This window comes from Melanostigma gelatinosum (genome assembly GCF_949748355.1).
Source record: "Melanostigma gelatinosum genome assembly, chromosome: 16".
NCBI classification, from domain to species: Eukaryota; Metazoa; Chordata; class Actinopteri; order Perciformes; family Zoarcidae; genus Melanostigma; species Melanostigma gelatinosum.
This window is the reverse complement of record NC_136649.1, coordinates 17,454,646-17,474,584: the sequence shown is the minus strand read 5'-3', so window position 1 is coordinate 17,474,584 and position 19,939 is coordinate 17,454,646. Positions and strand designations below refer to the sequence as shown.

The 19,939-nt window shown below is 44.2% G+C and overlaps 1 protein-coding gene across 1 annotated transcript in view; it reads right to left on the bottom strand.

The window, feature by feature from the left end:
- Nucleotides 1–1,402: 1,402 nt before the first annotated feature.
- The window catches only part of ttll5 (tubulin tyrosine ligase-like family, member 5), a gene marked incomplete at its 5' end in the record, with an annotated part of 40,072 nt that continues 21,535 nt past the window's right edge, over nucleotides 1,403–19,939 (bottom strand). The window contains 8 exons of the mRNA XM_079287249.1: nucleotides 1,403–1,711; nucleotides 4,247–4,329; nucleotides 7,619–7,821; nucleotides 9,915–10,107; nucleotides 16,550–16,665; nucleotides 18,662–18,840; nucleotides 18,925–19,488; nucleotides 19,774–19,922. Coding sequence (XP_079143375.1) covers nucleotides 1,659–1,711; nucleotides 4,247–4,329; nucleotides 7,619–7,821; nucleotides 9,915–10,107; nucleotides 16,550–16,665; nucleotides 18,662–18,840; nucleotides 18,925–19,488; nucleotides 19,774–19,922 — 1,540 coding nt within the window. The 3' untranslated portion in view covers nucleotides 1,403–1,658. The remainder of the gene's footprint in view (nucleotides 1,712–4,246; nucleotides 4,330–7,618; nucleotides 7,822–9,914; nucleotides 10,108–16,549; nucleotides 16,666–18,661; nucleotides 18,841–18,924; nucleotides 19,489–19,773; nucleotides 19,923–19,939) is intronic.

The window sequence follows — 19,939 nt, the reverse complement described above, 5'->3', positions numbered from 1 at the left end:
GTTGGAGTTTTACTGTTTTTGTTTAGTATTTTAGAGCACTTTATTTTGATAGGGTACATTTTTGATGACACAAGTAAAAGAATCAAAGAACGACAACTTCCAGTGTGCAGTATGTGTGGTGAGCAAATACATTTACTGACATGATCAGCATGTTTTGACGTTATCTATTCATTTCAATGGTGTTTGATACAGACTGACTCGATGATTCCAAACATGTTACAATCCCATGCATGTGTGTTGTAAACAATCAGCAACCAAACAGATTAAATGATCAGACTGTAAACAACGTTGTATCACCACAGCAGAGTATACACATTGATTTTGATTCTACCGTTGGAGTTTTGTAACACGTCGTGCACTGGCTTATAAAAGTAGTAGTAAATCAACAACATTACGTTTAACATCAACCACGACAGAAACAATACTATCAATTGTATTAAAACCAGTTCTGTTGTACTGCATGGAAAACGACCGTACAAAATCACGACGATGATAATCATCAGTTGATATGACAAAAACATGCATGACATTCAAGTGTTGCTGACACGGTCATCACAAACATGTGCTGAATCTTTTGATATACAACACAAATGTTTTATTAACACACCCTGAGTTAACTCGCTAAACGGTCACAAGCAACAGAATATCCACAAAGGTATCGGCCTGTGAGTGCAATATTGACCTTCATTGTAGGCAATGCTGTGCATAACCATCAACCATTTTTATGCCTCGAGCTACAGAAATGGCCAAAAAGGCCGTTTGGTGGACAACGTACAGTAAATAAATACTGATGCAATAACAATAATTTACTTATTTAGACTACAAAAAATATTAAATTTGGTCCACCTAAGGAAAACAACATCAACATCTCAACAGCTGACAGGAATAACCACAAGCCAGCTGTCTTCTAATCTTGATATGAAGCTCAAACATCCCAGTAACACTGTTACATCATCCTTGTAAACGGGAAACAAGGCAGGAACCAATCGTATTGAAGCTCCTTCTTTTAAGCCAACAAGCAGAGGATGCTATACTTTAAGACATCCTTAGGCAATGGCCATCGTGTATGATTTGGCAACAACTTGTCTTCAAACAAGGACCTGGAGTTGGAGCGTCTAATACCAAGAGTCTTCTCGTGAGAGAAGCTTCTCTGCATGCTTGTCTGTTTGTATAACCTTCTAGGAAGATAAAATCTCCACGAATGGCTAGCGGTGCGCATGCTACTGCATGAGCAGAGAAGAAAAGGTTGAAATGCCACTGGGGCATTGAAGAACCATCTGCTGAAGGCTATCTGTCAGTGAAATCTCTCTGCCGTATCAGTAGCATGGAGAGAATGAGGGCGGACAACTGTTGGGATGTGTGAGAGTAGCCAAGGGGGGGGGGGGGGTGAGCGGAGGGTGGGAAGGAGCTGTAAAGGCCAACTAATGTTGAGCTGAGCAAATAATAGAAAGCTGGGCATTCCTGGCCTGGAAGACTATCCTCTTGCAAGTCCGTGGCTGTATCATGGAGAAATGAAGAGCACCCTGTTTGATGTCTCGGATATGTCCATCTGTTGCTGTTGTCCTTTCCCAGAATACACCTCTGTGAGGATGTAGTTACATGCAGAGACACCTGTCAGGCCAGCAGAGGGGCAGGACGCGCCGCTGGTCGCTTTCATGTCATCTGTGACCAGCCTCCTGGCCCTGGAACAGATTGCGGTGCACAGAAAGACCTTGGGAAGCAATTGATGAAAGTAAAATGAATAAAAAGAGATCGAACGGCAGCACAAGGTTTCCCTACAGCACAAACAAAGATGAAAGAGTCTTACTTCTAGAGAGTGCACTAGAACCCTCCCGGTGAATGTTTTGTTGATCTTTTAAACTTTTGGTCATGGTGGTCACCAGCGGATCTGCTCTGTCACCTCAGGGCTTAGCCTGGTGTCTGATTGTCACTTCATTCTCAGCTACTCATCCTATCTGCTGGCTCAGGGCCAGGCATCCAGTAGAAAAGGGCATTCCAAGTACAGTTAGAGCTGCCGTGTTTGTGCTCCCAAACAGTATTTCCTTTCATTCCCTCTCTGCACACTCTGTTTATTTTGGTGCTCTTTTACATCGTGGGGCCTGACTAACTGGAAAACGAAAACATCTCCCTGACTTCCAATCCGATGACATGACCGCTGGAAGCAGCTTCCTCCGGCTCGGCAAGAGAAAAGATAAAGGGACAACACTGCCTCTAGCATGTCCCTCTCCAGACGACGCTTGGAACTAAAAATGACGGAAGAAATGGTGTCAACAGTCGGTCTAACAAGTGGCTCAGTATAATCAGTATAATCAGCTACCTCCCATAAATATTCAACAGTATCGCTTCGAATCAAACATCCAACAACTTACACAACACATATGAAAAGCGGATGACGGCCAATAACTAATCCTTTCTCAACAGGGCACCACACAGTCGTATTTTGATAGAGAGAGGCCTACGCTATCCGTCCTGACATGATCAGACTCCCATTAAAATGGCACAAGTGCAGCATTCATTTCCTTCTCAAACTGAAAGCAATAAATCTCCCCAGTCACCAGCTGTGGAGCCATGAGAACTTCAAGGCAAGCATTGTAAAACACATGTGGTCGATATGATCTAAGGTTTGTAAGCTATGATAGGTCCTCATCAAAACCCTCCCTTCATCTCATGTCAAAAATGAACACAGAAGAAGTGGGGAAGGAAAAAGGGGGAATGGGTTGAGGGAGCAGGAACAGTTTTCAGAGGATAAAGGGAGAGTTGTATGAGCAAAGAGAGGAAGAGATTAAGAGAGCGCACAAGAGAGAGAGATAAAGGGAGGGTGTGATTAATGGCGGTTGACAGCTGATCATAGAGAATGCTCTCCGTTTGGACCCGCTCTAACTCCCTGTCAGAGTCAATCAGGGGAGCTCAGTCATCTCGCTACAAAGGTACACTGGGCAGGCAGAAAGACCTGACGCACTCCTAAGCTCCACAATAACACCCCCCCCCCCTCCTCCCAACACACCCCACTGAGTCTCTGTTCAACTCCCAGTCCCATTCTAAAAAGCACAGTTTAACCTGCCTTGCTAGCTGGTTTCGGTACTGGGTTTGTTTTTAGTTAAGAGCGAAGCATCTCCCCAACCCTTTAAGCCCGGAACGACGGAAAAAATGCATTCATGAGATTCAGAAGCTTCTCCCAACGGATCCAGTTACAGTAATTGATGAGTTTATAAGATGTTTGTTAACTTAAGCCAGCCTCCATAGTTTTGGGGGGGAAGACGAAGAACGAAAAGAAGTGTTCTGGTCACAGACACAGGCACTGAATTTCTTTTTTGGGGGGGGGGGGTTCTGGGTGGTGCAAAGCTACTGTGTTTTTCCGACAAGCTGATTTCTGGGTCACACACGTTATGTGATGAATGGTACGATTTGCTAATGCTAATGTATAGTGGGTCTATGGAAAGAAAAGCTCTTGATCAGGCAAACAGATGTGTGCATCAGCGCAAACTGCTTAATATCACTGTTACTGCAATAAGCTCAACACTTCGCTCGGGATGGAAAGAGTTGTGGAAATAGGGCAGGATGACAGAGCACACGTGAGTGCATGCAACCACAATTGCAGTGCATTACTCATAATACACTTAGCAAAGACTGAGCTCGATTTTTCATTCTCTCACTGTGATTTCTGGGGTACAACTGGACGCCACGTTTGGCGGACAGACAGTGATTACGACTGCGTAGCAATGACCAACAGATGGGAATGCTCAAACTGTTCCCATCACTGGATCTCATTACAAAAGAAAGATGTCATCACTGCTATGCCTCTTTATCTTTCTGCAGTAATCTGACCTCTACTCTTAAAAAAAAGAAATATGATCAAATGGCAAATTACAGCACTGGAGAGTTTGTTTGTGCACATTCAGATCTGGCTGCTTCTGTCATAAACTTAAAAGAGGGTTATGACACAAGTCTTATGATATAATAGCCAATAAAACCTCACTTGTACTATTGCAACAAGGTTGTAATTAAAGTTTGTACTTTATTTATCATTATGACAATATAGTGTGCAGACTACATTGACATAATGCTACACACCAGTGCGCAGGCAGGAGCTGGCTAAAAATATCCAGTGGTGTTTATCAGTCCTCCACGGGGAATGTCCACTATGCCTGGCCGTAATCACGGACACTGGCATAGAAAGGGCATAACACCAACAGGCCAAGTTACAGCTCGGTACTAAGCGTGTGTAGGACTGCAGCATCAGACCCACCTGTTCTACCACAGATGGCTTCGTAGACCACATGCTGGCCGCTGGGCAAGCTTCCACTGGCTGAACTCTCTGCGGACGTCTGCCTGTTAATAAAGAGACGATAAGTGTCGGTGATGAGCAAAAAGATCATTCCCCAAGTTGTTATACATACGACGACGAACTGTATCTGTGTATCTCCACAGCCCAGGTCAAAGCTATGGATTCATCCCAATGTACTGTCCCACTTAGAGCTCAATATCCAAATAAATAAATAACAGCTGGAAACTGTTTGTGGCAACTCCAGAGGAGTGGAGTCAGTTTCAAATAGTCTCTGTGTGTGTGTGTGTGTGTGTGTGTGTGTGTGTGTGTGTGTGTGTGTGTGTGTGTGTGTGTGTGTGTGTGTGTGTGTGCAGCCATTGGAGGCTGGTGGGGGTGAAGTGTTTGCTGAGTGCTTCTCATGAGCTATTGTGACAAGAAGGGGCCAAATTCCGGCTCCTTGTCCTCGGTGATGTGATTTTCACAGGATTGTTGTGGCGATTGCTGACTATGTGCACCTGAGGGCAATGGCTATAGACACAGAAGGCGTATACATATTGGGTGAATAGTCAGTACAGTAGTGTGTATTCATCTCACAGGGATACAGGAGTTTGGAGACCACAGAGAGGGAACTATATCGGCTTTTTTTTCTTTCTTTTAAAAAAATAATCAGACAGCAAATACAGTGTTTTCAAAGAATAAACCATTATAAGAACCGGTGAAGCATAGAGCACGTCTGTAACCTTATACATTCAATCTGCTAAGCATTTTTTCGGGGGAACAATAAATAAAGCTTAGCTGGCATTAACCTCTCGCCCCGTAACAGCAGCTTGCCAAAGGAGCATTAACAAGGTAATGAGGGTACACACTGCCTCCTTGTAAGGGACTGCACAGTTGTTCTTTCACACCATTACACAACCACAAATAGAACTGGCCCACTTTAAGCGTGGCATACCTCGACAGGAAGCAACCCCTTTCATATTGAAAGAGAGGGGGAAACTTGACCTCTGGGTTTTTCACATCACTCTCTTTGTCAACAGTCTCTCACTCTGTCACTTCAAGAGTCAGGCAGCAGCCAGAAACACTGCAGGTGAGAACAAGAACTGAACTTGCAGTTTATGCACGGATGGAATATAAACCTAAAGTAAAAGAATATTTCACACGACTCATAGAGAGCATGGAGGCCTTCTGTAAACATGGCTGATGTGCCGTTTTTTTTTCATGCATTCGGGTAACAAGCATGTCTTAATGTTATTCAGGTTGACCAAAGGGGATAAAGTTTAACCATAAACACACTTTTGGCAGCTTCTATGTGTATACAGTATCCTGTGAAAATAACTACTGTTGTGGCTGATGAATAGGGAGCGAAAGCAGCAGCAGGGCTGACATTAATGGTGGCGCTGTAATTGTCACCCTATTAGTAATGCCACACGACAGCCCGGGTTTCCGTAGTTACAGCTGCGTCTAGCCAAACCTTGCAAACAAAATACCAAACAGGCTCATTTATTTGTGTTGCAAATTGCTCCTTTCAAAGCCTTCACTGAAGTCATACCACTTTGAGTCCTCGCAGCCCCTTGAGGTGGCAGTTGTGGTATGTTGATGGACCAGAGAGCCCTGCCCTGCCGAGTAGATACCAACATGAAGCACATTCGCTTCAAGCAAGTGCGATTGCATGTTAGTTGAGCTTGGAAATGAAAAAGGCATTGCGAATCGTTGCCGCGGTCTACTCAGCATTTTTTAGTCTTCAATTAAAAGTGAATGCTGACTAATCACTCCGTTCAATCGCTGGACACAAGTCAGCAGATTCAGAAGGAAATGGATTGGACAGCACTGTTGTAGGATTTCGTCTCCAAACTGAGGAAATCATTTTGCTGCATTGACTTCACTCCACTTCCTTTCCTAAACAAGTACAGACACCAAATGTGATTCTGATAAATAGATTGAACTAAAGGCTGTCAGTGATCATCAGCGGTGGATTACTCATGGGAGACTCAGGCGAGGCCAGTGCTGGGAAATGTGTATCAAGCAACAGTTTTACAGTTGAACAGCTGGCTAGAGGAAGGTGTTTTGGAGAGCTGGATAACCTTGAACTGTTTGAATACACCCAGCAGAGTGATTCTATTGTAAGTTGGAGGAGCTTAGGTCTACAGTGGGATGCATTTCAGATGTGCCTCAATAACAGAGGTATTGAGTTGCCCCAAAAATGAGCGCTGGAAATAAAGGGAAGCAACTTATTATCCCCCTATTCTCTGCAAACAATCATCTCCTTTCTCCCGGACCGAGTTCACTTTTCGCTGTCATTCTTTCTTTTCCCCTCTCTTTATTTTTCATTGTTTCCATCGGTGCATTTTTGGTCCTGAAGCTTCCGTTTTTCCCACACTCTCCCCTGTCACACTGGTCGACCACAAAAATGCAGGACAGAGGAGAGTGTGAGGGGGCTCTGGAATTCCACATGCAGAGGGTAAACACAGCAACTGCCAGGAAGACACACACACACACACACACACACACAGGAGCAAACACAGCACCTATCCGGCCGCCCCTAACCTATTCTGGAAGCCCTGCGCTGCACCCCTGCCCTCTTAACTCTTGGCTTGCCAGCTACAGTTTGTCCAGTCGAGTAAGATGACTGAACGTAACACGTCAGCAGAGCGAGGGCTTTGCTCGGTGCTACCTGCTACTCTCAAACTCTACTGCTTAGATTGTCAGGAGACCTGCAAAGTGGCAATAAATGAATTAAGTCAAACAGAGAAATGGAGAGTTTTGTGTCCTTTTGTCTTACACATTAGAGGAGCGTAAAGAGCCCTTTACCACTGCGACTGCTAACACTGATCACAGAGGTTTGCTGTTGTTGTGTAATTTGGCCAGATGTTGCAGTAATAAAGTCATGAAGTCATAAAGTAAGCCAGGGAAATAGCTGGCAGTTCAGCCCTATTTCCCTCCTTTCCTTTTATTTTCAATTCTGTGCTCTTCAGCTTATCTCCAAACCAAACAGGAATTAAACGGCGCTCGGAACCCGGGGCCCTTCCACTTAACTACGTTCTGTTTACGGTTCAGGCAGAAATCAGGCCTGTGATGAGGCTGTTTACAGATACACCCTGCGGCCAAAAGACTGGGAGCACTCACATATAACGCTCATTAGCATGAACCCTATCCCCTTGAACTCACCGATGCCATGCGCTTTGTCTCAATCCACAAGCAGCGGCCAATCAATACCAACCCACTGCAATCACTGAATGGGCTATCCATTACCTGGTGACTTTGTTAAACTCTCAGCTATACTGGATTTAAGTATCATCAGGAGTCAGGAAGAAGTAAATCAGGACTAAATGCATTCAGTTGGTAGGCCGGTCTTACTTGATGAGACGCTTAGTCGCTGTTTTCCTGATCTGTCCCTCTCGGGCACTGCTGGGTGGCTTTGGGGCGAGAACAGGACTAACGCAGGTTTGAATCTGGCCGTGACTGTGATTGGACCGAGCATGAAAGCTGGACGGAGGGCAGCCGGATGAGTTTTTGGAAGCCTGAGCGTGTTGAGTACTCGTCTGGTCTGGAAATTGAGCCTAAGAAAGAAGAAAAACAGCAGTTATTTAAGGTTAGCATCATTGAGTTTACGATTGAAGTTTAACCTTTAAGGACAGGCATTATAAAGCTGTCAGTGCTGTAAGATGTTTCATTTTTAAGAATTAACAATTTCATACAGATAAATTGAATCATTCAAATGTTAGGGCAATACAGGGTAATAAACACAACAATACTCTATTGGCTTTTGAGAATGGCAAAGGTATGAGATCATACATAATCTAAATTATTTTTAAATTCAAAGGTATGGTTGTTTTGAATCAGGATATTCTCAATGTGTAGGTGACCCAAAAGAGGAGCAGGAAGAGCAATCACATTTAGAACGGGTTAGTCATGGGAAAATAAAATGTATTCTCTGGTCATTTAGGTGAAATATCAAAGTGAATTAGAGCAGACATAAATGAAATGCCATCCAGTATCAAAACAAGACCCTTTTTTTTGCCGTCGGCAGCACTAAAAAGCAAATTCTTCACATTATTTATTTGTTTATAAGATCTCTTTAAAGCCTTGGGAAGGGGGGAAATGCCGTTTAGTTTTTGACATAATAAAATAGAGTTACATTTCACTCTGTCCTTGCAGTGCTGGTGAATGCTTTGCATACATTCCTTCCACATCTCACGTCAATGCTATTTTCTCAGCAGCTTCATACGGCTATCTAACAGGCTAATGGTTCTCCAGCCTCACGGTGCAGCCGTTCAAAGGGGCCGCCAGTGTGACGGGGAATATCTGATGTAATTTGTGTGTTGATAAATGAGAAGCTGAGTTTCCAGGTTGCGAGACCCACGGTCGCAATTCAGTTTGAGCGGGACCAGGAAGGCCACCTTTCTTTGGCTGCCAGGTGGCTCGGAGCCAAGCCTGTGGAGGAGCCGCGCAGTCTGCACCCAGTAACCGGAACGTGGACTGGAGTGCCGGAACAGCCCCCTGTCTCTTTGTCATCTCACAGAAGCACACGCTCACACATGGGCACTCGCACTTGGTGAAGCGCTTCCTTTGTCTCTTCAAATAATCCTAAATGATCAATTCATTTCACCAGGAAGCCATAAAAAAACAGCAATGGGAATTCAGGGATGTGACGTACTAGTTCCTGGACCGATCAAAGAGTTTTAAAGAGGGACGTCTGATTTGATGGTGAGACAGTTACAGTATATCCAGAGTCAGCCTTCCTATGAGCTCAGTCTGTGAGGGTTCAACAACTCTCTGTTATAAAGAACTCATGCAGGAGTGTGATGGAGCACGTCAACAATAAAGGACATTTGGTCAACTGTGTTCGGACTATGAGACGAAATGAGAAGGGGAGTGGAACAGAGGAAAGGCATGGCATGTCCCATGACACTGTCCTGTCTCCATTTCTATCCATCCATAGATGGATACAAAAATCCTCTTGAAAATGAATTCACTCTTCCGTTTAAGATCCTCTTTCAAAGCAATTATACTAAAAAAACAGGGGGGCTGTTTTTTTTCTCTAAACATTAAAATGATGCTGCGCAAAAATGACCATGACCTCTTTACCTTTCTAATCTCCCTGTAAAAACAGCTAAATCACATCCGTCACAGCTAGTCAGACAAAAATGCTTTTTGTTGCTACATTACTACTGCTGAGAAAATCTCATATCCCAAACTTTTATTTGTGTTGTAATTGGAATGGAAATGGAGCTCAAATCTGATATGTACTGTAAAAACTTCAAGCTCATAACGGAGTCTGTACCGGGGCCTCTCTGGTGCCCTCCTGGGCAGCATTCCTTGATCACTCACCTTCCAATGTAAACCTAGCAGAGTCAATCAGCCAAACAATGTAATCTTGGAGTGAGGAGTCATGTTTGGCTCTCCAGGAATGAGCTTCTGTTGAGGAGGATATTCTCACGAACACCATTCTTTTTAAGCGGTTTGGAAAGAGAATCTTAGAATAGCTCTGAAAATGCTAACATGAAAGCTTTCCCCTTGACGTGGGTGTATTTTGCACTACTTTGGCGGGCGCAGTGCTTCGGTAAGGGAATATTCTGTACAGGCACAAATATGAGTTTTCCTGAACAATAGCGCGATAGTTCTCAAACACAACCCAAACGCTGTTATATACCTGGTGTCTGCAATGGCCTTGGTCCAGAAATTGTTGAGACTGTAGTTTCTGCTGTTGCAGTTTCTGTATAGCAAACTGAAGCTGGTAGCTCTCTTGGGTGGGCTGGTAGCGCTGCTGGGGGTTCACCCCTGTCACCAAGCTATAGGCACTCTGCATCTGACCATCCCAGAGACCCTCCTCATGCTGCAGTGGCCTGTGAGTTGAAGAGCACAAACGAGGAGGTCAGTGAAAAGTTGAAAGAATCAGAATGAACAAAAAGACATTTTGCTTCAGATTCATGCAAACTGTGTTGGTTTGCAGTCAATGCCGCCTCGGTACAGTACATGCGTCAGCTCAATGTTACTGATTTGCACTCGAATAGAAATTGAACATCTACAGTATGAAGGTTTCACCTCGTGGTGGAAAAGGAAAGGGTATTAAAGATGAATAAAACAAACTTAACATTAAAAAGCATAATTTCTATGACCAGTGAAATTTGAATATCGACACACCAATCACGACACATCATCAGCAAGAGACACATGTGTTTTGCCACTGTTAGCTAACATTCCCTCAGATGCAGTGACACAAAATGGATCGTTTTTTGAAAGGAAAAAGTGAGACAACCCGGCACCAGTAAAAGCTCCAAAGTGTGTGGTGAGCAAATATGAACCTGAATACATTTATTTGATTAAAAATGTCAGGCAGTGATGGGTGAGGGTAAGCAACATTTCTTCTTATCTATTTGGGAAGGTGGGCCTCGGAGTTTTTTAACAATCAGAAGTGATCAGGAGTAACAAAAGATCAAGAACGCCGTGGAAGAGGTGTGACGAAATACAATTACAGCATATATTGACAAGTAGTGCAGCATAATGTTAAAATACTTACATACAAAAGTCTACTGACGTACTACGAACCCATCTTAATAGCTAATAATTACCTGCAAAATTGCAAGATGGTGCAAGCTTCAATGGCTTAAGCCATGAAACCACAGTATTTGCTACCATCTTCTCCTTGTCAGTTATTTTACCATCCAACCAAAGCATGGATGTTGCAGTGCCTAATTAACTGACCCATTTCCCTCCACATGCTGAGTTGCAACACCACCGGCAAAAAGCAAAAAAAGACAAGACAGCTGACGGGAGTCCCAGTCGGTGGCTGCTGGGCCCACAGAAGCCTCAAGTCAAAGTGTGCAGTCAGAGTAGAGGGCAAGCCTGTGGCAAACACTGACCTAAAAACCTTTCCTCTTTGCCTCAGTGCTCCCAGAGCTTCACGTCCCATTTACATCACAAAGCCACAACCTGGAAAGCAAACCGTTTGACGAGTTGCACGAGTTTGTAACTGGATTATCTGTCATTAAAACGAAGCCTGTTTCAGCTTTTTTTCTTCATTTTTGGCCCCTGTTAAAGCAATGAGGCGATCCTCCCCTTCAGACATGCTTAAATTGCGTCTACGTTGAGTTTGGTGCGCGCAAACAAAAAGTGCCATAAAGAGCACTGTTGGGAACTGCGACAAAAAAAATCAAACGAGAAAGATACAAGTACAGTTTGAAGAAATGGGATCCCTGAGGGTCATAATCACAAAAGAAATCCTTGGGAATTCCTCCCATTACATGCAATAACATTTGTCCATTGGTCGAGAGTGAAAGGAAACACTGTCGACTTAAAATCACAATAGCTGCTATATTTGTAGAGCCAATCTAAAGTTAGAATTCAATTAATCTTGAACAATACACACTGTGGGAAAATAATCTTGTGTCGCTCAAGTGAAAACATATTCCTGCCCTGTGTGACACAAGGCACCTTAAACTCATGTGAACATAATGGGACATGCAGTATATTGCAAAAACAACCGGTGTGACCAGTCAATGTTTTTTAGCTTCTGGAAACAAAGGCTTGTCTATGAACCCTGCAAGGCCAGAGATTCCACTAACGCCAGGAGACAAAACAAAAACTCCTTCTGTGTTTACAACAGTCATTTCCTTTAGCTTGGCTGCAGTTTGCACACTGGACCACAGGGACCTTCAGCGCTACCAGTTTATTAGCATATGGTCTGAAACAGACTGTTCCTCCGGTCAAGAGCATTTGCTTTCCATGACGACAATGTTGCAGAAGGGCCCCGAGGAGAAGTGTCAACACAACACCACAGGAAACATACAACAGAATCACCATGCATTTAAAACCAGCAATGCAGGGACAGGCAGTAGAGGAGAGCAGCTTTACAGCTGAGTTTCTCATCACTGGTACAGCACATGTGTGTGTGTGCGTGGGGCTCCAACGACCTGGGAGCTCCCTCCCTGCTGGACTACTGCTCGTTGGTGTCAGCTTACTCCCCGCTGTGCTGCTCGCCATCTTTTAATACGCTGATATGACTCACTGTCGAACAACACGGCAGCGCAAGTTAAGCACATGTGCGGCATCAATCTAACCATGTGTGAATGTGGGAAAATGGACGGTCTGAGGTGAGATCATGCCACAGTATCTCAAAGCCCTGCCTGGTCAGTGTACACATCAGCTGCCTCAAGAGTGTGCGGGTATTTCCAGCCATTACTCAGTTGTTTGCCTTGTTTCATTGCAAAAACATGACACTTAACAGAACCGTCTTTAAAAAAAAATTTAAAAAAGATCTGTATCTGGGCATTTGTTGTTTCAGCAGTCTAGACATGCGTGCTGATGATTTAGTTAAAGCAGTGGTGACCAAGTGTTACACAATACGGGTTTACTAAAACCTAGAATATCCTGACATCTGGAACATGGACTGATGTAAACTGACCAGTTCAAGGTTTTACTCTCAAAGGAGCTCAGGGGGGAAAGTGAAAGGCAAAGGTCCCTGATACTGAAAGGACATGAGTGATACAGATGACACTGACATTCTAGATTTAAAGAACATTTAGAAACTCAAGAAAGCACCTTATTCTTTTGATGTGCGCTTTCAAAAATAACCTGCATTTACAAAATGATGGGAAGCAACATTTAACATATAACTTGGAACCCCTAAAAAACTGTTGTATGTGTAAATGATGTTACAGCTGGTGATGCTGCAGTGACTTCCTGTTTACATAGCGGATTACTTTTGACTGGATGATGGTACTACAAATGTGTCCTTGCAACCAATTTACACATACACAGTTTAACACAGTGTAACGGTAGTTTAACGGTGAACGTGGTTTAGCAAATTGCTAGTTTAAAACTAGTAGTAACCACAAATACTGGTGCAACTCAGTCCTGATCGATTAGCAACCTGAGTTTCACACGTTTGACAAAACTGCAAAAATGGGTGACACGTGTACTGCTGTTAGAGGTGTGTATATCTGCTGCCTCAATCCCTCCATTCACTGGAATCTCTCTCTCTTACCTTGAGGGCTCTCCCTCCTATTGCCACATCTGGCTCCAATAATTGCGAATGAAAACTTCTCTTCTTTTAAATCCAAGGAAGAGAGACATCAAACCAACCTCCATCGAAGACGTTTTACATTTTCACCCGAGCTTTTCTGATTAGTTGGGTTGTTGCTTCAGCAAATGACCTGTCATAAAATCCTTTGGAATGGTATGTTTTTACAAAATTCGACCAAGTCAAACAGCAATCTAACAAAGTATTGAACAGAACTAAAAATACCCAGCATAAGCAGGGTTGTGGTATTTCTCAGTTCTAGCTGTGCTGGAGCGAACACTGCAGAGGAAATAGGTTTGCGGTCATCTGTACGTACAGTGAGAAGAAAACAAGGAGGCATTTTTTTGTGGCCAGGGTGCTAATACAGCTCAAGACACGTTATATCACATGACTAATACAAGTGGAGAGGACAAACCATGACCTGCTACTGACTAAATACTATACACTTCATCCCAAACCCAAAATGAAGTAACATAAGTAACATAAGTAAGATGCTACTCTGTATGAAATGTGTAGAAGTAACCAAACGCAACAAACCGGTTGTTATTTTTGAGGTGGTCTACTTGACTGTCGTCAGAATGTCTGACTATCTGAGTGTTTTATACTGCTCACATCATTTCACAAGTACGTTGAATGGAAATCATCATGAACGTTTCAGGAGGTCCAACACCGGAAATGATCCCCCAGCTCACTGTGGATGTATGAGGACCTGCAGTATGGCTCACAGCCCTCCGGTTGTCAGCACACTGCAGTGAGGCAGCAGCTCTAATAGTGCTGATGAAGCATACCTGGTAGATCCTGGCAGCGGCACTTCAAAGAGCCGCGCTGCTCTTTGAAACCCATCATACTTCACCCCTGTGGTTGCTTTAAAGAGCCAGTGTGCTTAACAGTTTCAGTATGTTTGGCACAAACCATCGGCCCGAGTGTAGGGGGGGCGGGGGGGGGGCACAGGAAATTCTGTGTTATAAGAAACAGCTCCGAGGTGAAATCAAGGCAATTTATCCTGATATCTTATTAAAGACATTGCACTACGAGGTGAACGCCAAACCAAGGGCTGGGAGTACTGGGGTACAAGAGAGCTTTTGTATTGCAAGCCAGTGACAAATGGGAAGATAAAGGCAGCTGTGTATTTTCTGGAGAGATTTGGAACAGAAGCTAACTGTATATTCCACCTTCTATGAATTATTAACCTGAAATGTGAAAAGCTGAAATGCAAAGCTGAACTTAAATGTATTCTGTGATGAATGAAGTGCCAAAACAGTATCGGAAAAGCCAAAATATCTAAATGGCATGACATTCAGAGAAGACATTTATGATCCAATCAAAGCACTGGAGTTCTAAAGTTAAATGGGAGATCAAAGGGCGGCTTCTGTTTCCTCAGTATCACATGTAAGAGCTACGTGAAGCTATCCGTGAAATTATACATTCTATTAAATCGCTTTTGTGGAAATAAAAACATTTAAAAAAAAGGGAACAGGCCAGCAGACATTCTTGGAATTCCCTGACAGCTCGATACATAAGGAAGGGCAGGACTGGAAAAACACAGTCTAAGATCAAGGCCAAGCTGTCTGAGACATTGTCACTCACATATTATGTCCTTCTGTTTCCTTCCTTCTCTTCCTCAGAGCAATGGGAGAGGGGTGAGATCTGGGGTGAGGAATGGGGGTCAGTGGCTGCAGAGGCGAGAGCTTGGAGCAGACAGACTATGTGGCTGTTGACATTGCCCCCCTCACCACTGCCTCCATCCCACCAACGCAATGTTTCAAGCTGCCAGCATGCTTCACACACTCCCGACACTTGCCAGCCAATTCTGGTGTTACTTAGCTCCACAAAGCACGAATAAAAAGAGAATAAAATGCCCATTTGCAGGCACGTATTGAACTAACCTGCCCAGAGGAGTGTTGGCGCTGCACAAGCCTTTTCCAAAGACGAACAATGTTCAATCTAGAAATTTGTCAGAGACCATTAAAAAAGCATTTAGGTTCTATTGAGTGTGACCAAACAGGCTACCGCAATCTAAGTGTCTACAGTAAAGACTTGAGTAAAGTTGATTACACAGACAATCCTCAGGACATTGATTTGTCCAAAGTGATTAAAGCGTCTCTGTCTTTGAAACACTTCAATCTCAAGGGCGAAAAAAGCAACTCAACGAAAGTATTTGAACTCTTTTTAGGCCTTATGACATATCTTAAAAAAGAAGAATGGCAGTTTATTCAAACTACAATTTCTGTGTTGGTGTCCATCAGCGCAGCATCTCTCAGAGGAGAGATTATGCTGTTTTCCTTGGCAGTGAACCCCATCGAGACTGTAACACACTATTCCTTCTCTGCTGCCTCAGGAGAGGGCGAATAAGTAGTGCACTTGGGCACAGCAGTGAAATATGACCATGAAGAGCAATGGAGCACTTATAAGGGAGCAGAGGTCTGGTTTGTGCTAAATGAAAAACTGGAGTCATAGAGAAGGTACTGTAGCAACTACCACTAAATAAAGTCCATCTAAAATCATATTTATTTAAATGTATTTTGTCGAATTTAAGTAAAACTACCAAGAAATAAAATTTTCCCCCTTTGGTATCTGATTTCAGGTCTCAAATGAGAACAAAAGAGAAGTGACTTGCAGAGCAGGTATGTATGCTGTTACAGACAAGAACAAATTATAATTTCAGTTGGACTTTAAGAAATGAAACTTTTCTCTTTCTGATATGAAGTGCGAAGTCAAGTTTTCATTTTTTTACACCAAAAAAAGACCCTGATATTATTCGAAGCGCTGTTTATTTTCACACAATAAAACACACAATTTATTTTCAAATTCATTTCGTGTCCCCAAGCTCCTCAAAGTTGCTGTGTTTCCTGCGACAAAAACAGGTTATTCACTTTGCCGTTTACGAGAAACAAAGTTCTGCAAATCTCTGTGAAAAAATGGGAAGGAAAAGTAAAAGACTACTGATTATACACAGTCCCTCAAAGTACAACAAAAAGAAGAAATGGACAATGGTTGTACGTAGGGATGCACCATTACAACTTCTTCTCTCCCAATACCAATTCCAATACTTTAATGCAGGGTGTCTACTGATTCCAAGTACCAATCTGATACCAGTGCTCCCATTCTCCCATCTTAAAGATGCTCTACCACACTGTGCAGAGCCCATTGGAGTCATTTTCATCGAAGATAACACGAGGCCAGGGATTGTTGTAGCACGAATAACTGAGTGAGCGGCCCACCCTGACTGAGTGAATGTAACTCGTGCCACATGTCTTTGGACTCACCTAGTGCTGCTACATAGATCTGTTCCTTGGGTTGGAGCAGCAGAATGCCGCTCTATAGGGTCCAGTGTGACGCTCTCTCTGCTCAGCATCCTGTTTGCCAGGTTCAGGTTGGTCAGCTGCGGGCAGAGAAGAAAACTTTAACAGATCATTCAAATCAAACCAATTTAAAGTCATTTTCACGACACACACTGTATTAACAAGATGTATGTATTCACTAACAAAATCAATGTTAAGTCAAGTCACTTCAACCAAACAGCCCACTAATCCCAGCATCTAAAGCTAAATGGGAATGCTTGATGAATGAGCACTCACATTGCGTTCTTCCCTACATCGACCACTTTATTCTCCTGTCTCTGGGGGCTATGTGAAATGTACACACAGCACATGGCAGAGCTAGTCTCCGCTCAGCACTAAATCCAAGTGGTTCCCTCCTCCCTTCTCCATCTCTGACAGAATCAGCTATATCATGACTCGCCAGCCAAAATCTGTTTATGACCACTGTAGCGACTGCACCTCTGTACTGCTCCGTACCACCCTGGGAATTATGTTCGGTGAAAGCTAATGGGAGAATAAATTATCCTGCTGTGGCGTTTTATTTACTTTATTTCCTCCTGTGCACTAAATAGTCCAATGGGAAAATTGTAATGCTGCCAGGCCTTGTACGACGTGAAAAAATGTGTCAGCATGGTGTTACACAGCCGCAGCTCTAAGTTACTTATTAAGGTAGACTGGACGTATTCTTACAAGCTGTGCTTTTGGACAAATTGACATATATACCGATGATAAGCCATTACAATTTGAATAGATCGACCATAATGAATAGATCTCTACCACATCTTTACCACAGTTACCATTGTTAAGTGTATATAATTGCCAGACTAAGGTCATGTGCACCAACTTGTCTAACTGAGACACAGTGTTACAAGAATGTCTTATAACACTGTGTTGGACAGCGACTATGCCTGACTTTACTCATTTTCAGGTTCTGTTTGTTATACATTCTGACCAGCTTGAGAGCGAGTAAGTACTTAAACCTGAGAGGTCAACTGGGGCAACAGGGTGTTGTTCGTGTTTACAACGTTCTCCATTTAGTTCAGCAAGTGATTTACCGACTTCAAATCTGAGTCCAAAAAAAACAGAACACAAACTGCACTCTTTGAGCCATTAAAGTGAAAAGGACTGGACTATTTCTCTCTACAAAATACCGTGCTGCCATGCCCAGGATTAACTATTCATAAGAAATACAGCAACCACCTTTCAGATAGACAGAATAATGGAGAGTCAAAGGAAAGCCATAAAATCTGCAATCTGTGTGGTCTGGTGCCATCACAAAAAAACCTTTTACGAAAAAAATCCAGTGAGGCAGAGGAGGTAGAAGAGGGGGAGGGAGAAGAGGGGGGGGGGGGAGAAGAGGTTGAGGGAGAAGAGGTTGCGGGAGAAGAGGTTGAGGGAGAAGAGGGGGAGGGAGAAGAGGTTGAGGGAGAAGAGGTTGCGGGAGAAGAGGTTGAGGGGCTCCCCACGGCGAACGACAAACCTTTGGGGAATATAGAAGAAGGTGGTGATGGAGCCAATGGAGCTGCTCAGTGCCAATTTGCTACATTCCTCTATTTATAAGCATCAATTACCACACAAAAAAGTGGCTGCTTGTTAAGTATCAACAGAAATCACTCCCCCATGGTGCATCTGATAATGAGACCTCACACAGAGCTGAGGCTTGATGCGGCTCACCACTATTTGGGCCAGCCAGCTTTCCCCAGAGTTCCAGATCCACCCCCGCACCAACCCCAGCCCACAGACTGCAGGCGAGCCGAGGACTGAAGGAGGAAGGTGCACGGTGCGAGGCAGCAGACCCTCCGGCTCCAACGGGTCTGCCGAACGAATGAGCAGCTAGATGCCGCCAATCAGCATGGGGTCAGAGCCAGGTTTACGCATCAACAAAGAGAAGTATCAGAGACCTCACAGTGAGAGACTACTGCAGCAGCCCCAGATTCTTCTTCCTTACATGAAACATCACACAGATCCGTTTACAGTTGCTCAATAACTCAACATGGCTTCTTATTCGAGCACAACGAAACTTCCTGGGCTATAGAGGTAAAGACCTAGGGAACTCACGTGTTGTGTCAGCAGGTTGATGTGACTGGAGCTGGCATAGTGGCGAGCAGCCTGCTTGTCAGCCAGCTTCTGCAGGGCTGAGATGAAGGCCTGCTGGTTCGACTGGGCTTGCGAGTTTAAATCCTTCAATGTCCCGGCTGAGTTGGACTTCAGCTTACTGGAAGTGCTCCTCCTGATCACTGACATACAGGATAACAGAAGACGAATGTGAGAAAACGGGAGTGAATGAGATGAACAGCAGCAATGTAAAGTACTGAGTTTACCTTGGCCTGAGGTGGTTCTAGAGAGCTTCTGGTTATAGATGTGCGTGGCACTCGGGATGGAAGAGGCTGCTCCAGAGCTGGACGTTGATGAGGTAAAGGACTGAATCCTCTTGAGCGCCTGGGTGGGTGTCCCACTACAGATGGTGTTAGAGCCAGTGGAAACAGCTGTCCACATTGCTCTCGGGGGCTGTGTGCCCACGAGGGCAGGGGTGTATGCAGGAGGGTCAGAGAGAGTCTCAGGATGGCAGAACTGAGACTTAGCCAAGGACTGTGCATAGGACGGTGGCTGAAGAGGTGGCGGATAGTGGAGGGGCAGGGACGTCGGGGCTGTGGAGCAGTGCTGCAGACGAGTATGTGTGCCGTCTAAAGCCAGGGGAAAGCTGGAGCAGTGCTGGGAGGCCTGGACCTCTGGGTGGATTTGACCAGTTCTACCCGCTGCTTGTTGGTCTTCGGTACGGACATAGGGCTGACTCTCAGCGGCCTTGATGTCCGACTCACTGCTGACTTTCCCTCCGGAGAGCGAGGACTCTGAAGCACTGGAATCCTCTTTGGCCACAGGCAGAGCTGTTCAAAAGGAGGAAAGAAGCCAGAGCTCCTTTATCATCAGATAGCCATTCCTCGGCTCTGAAACACACATTTGCTTTCCCCCCAATGAGTCCTAATCGTTTGAAGCTGACCTTTTCTTCACCCGGGATGACTCAATCCTTTTCCTTTCACTTTTTTGGGGGGTTTACAAATCTAAACTTTTCCTGTTTACTGTGCTTGCATGATAAAGTATTCAACATAAACCAGACCTTCAGTAACAAAAATATGGGGGGGGGGGGGGGGGAACATGCGGGAGGAACTCACTTCTGGAGTTCTCACAGTTGCCTGAATCTCCGAAGGCATTTACTTCACGAACGTCTTTCTTAACACTCCTGACTTTTGTTCCGAGGAAAACGGCGGCCGATTTATTTTTCTGCGTGTAGAATGTCAGCACTTCCTCCAGATCGTTTTCACTGTCGATGAAAAAAGA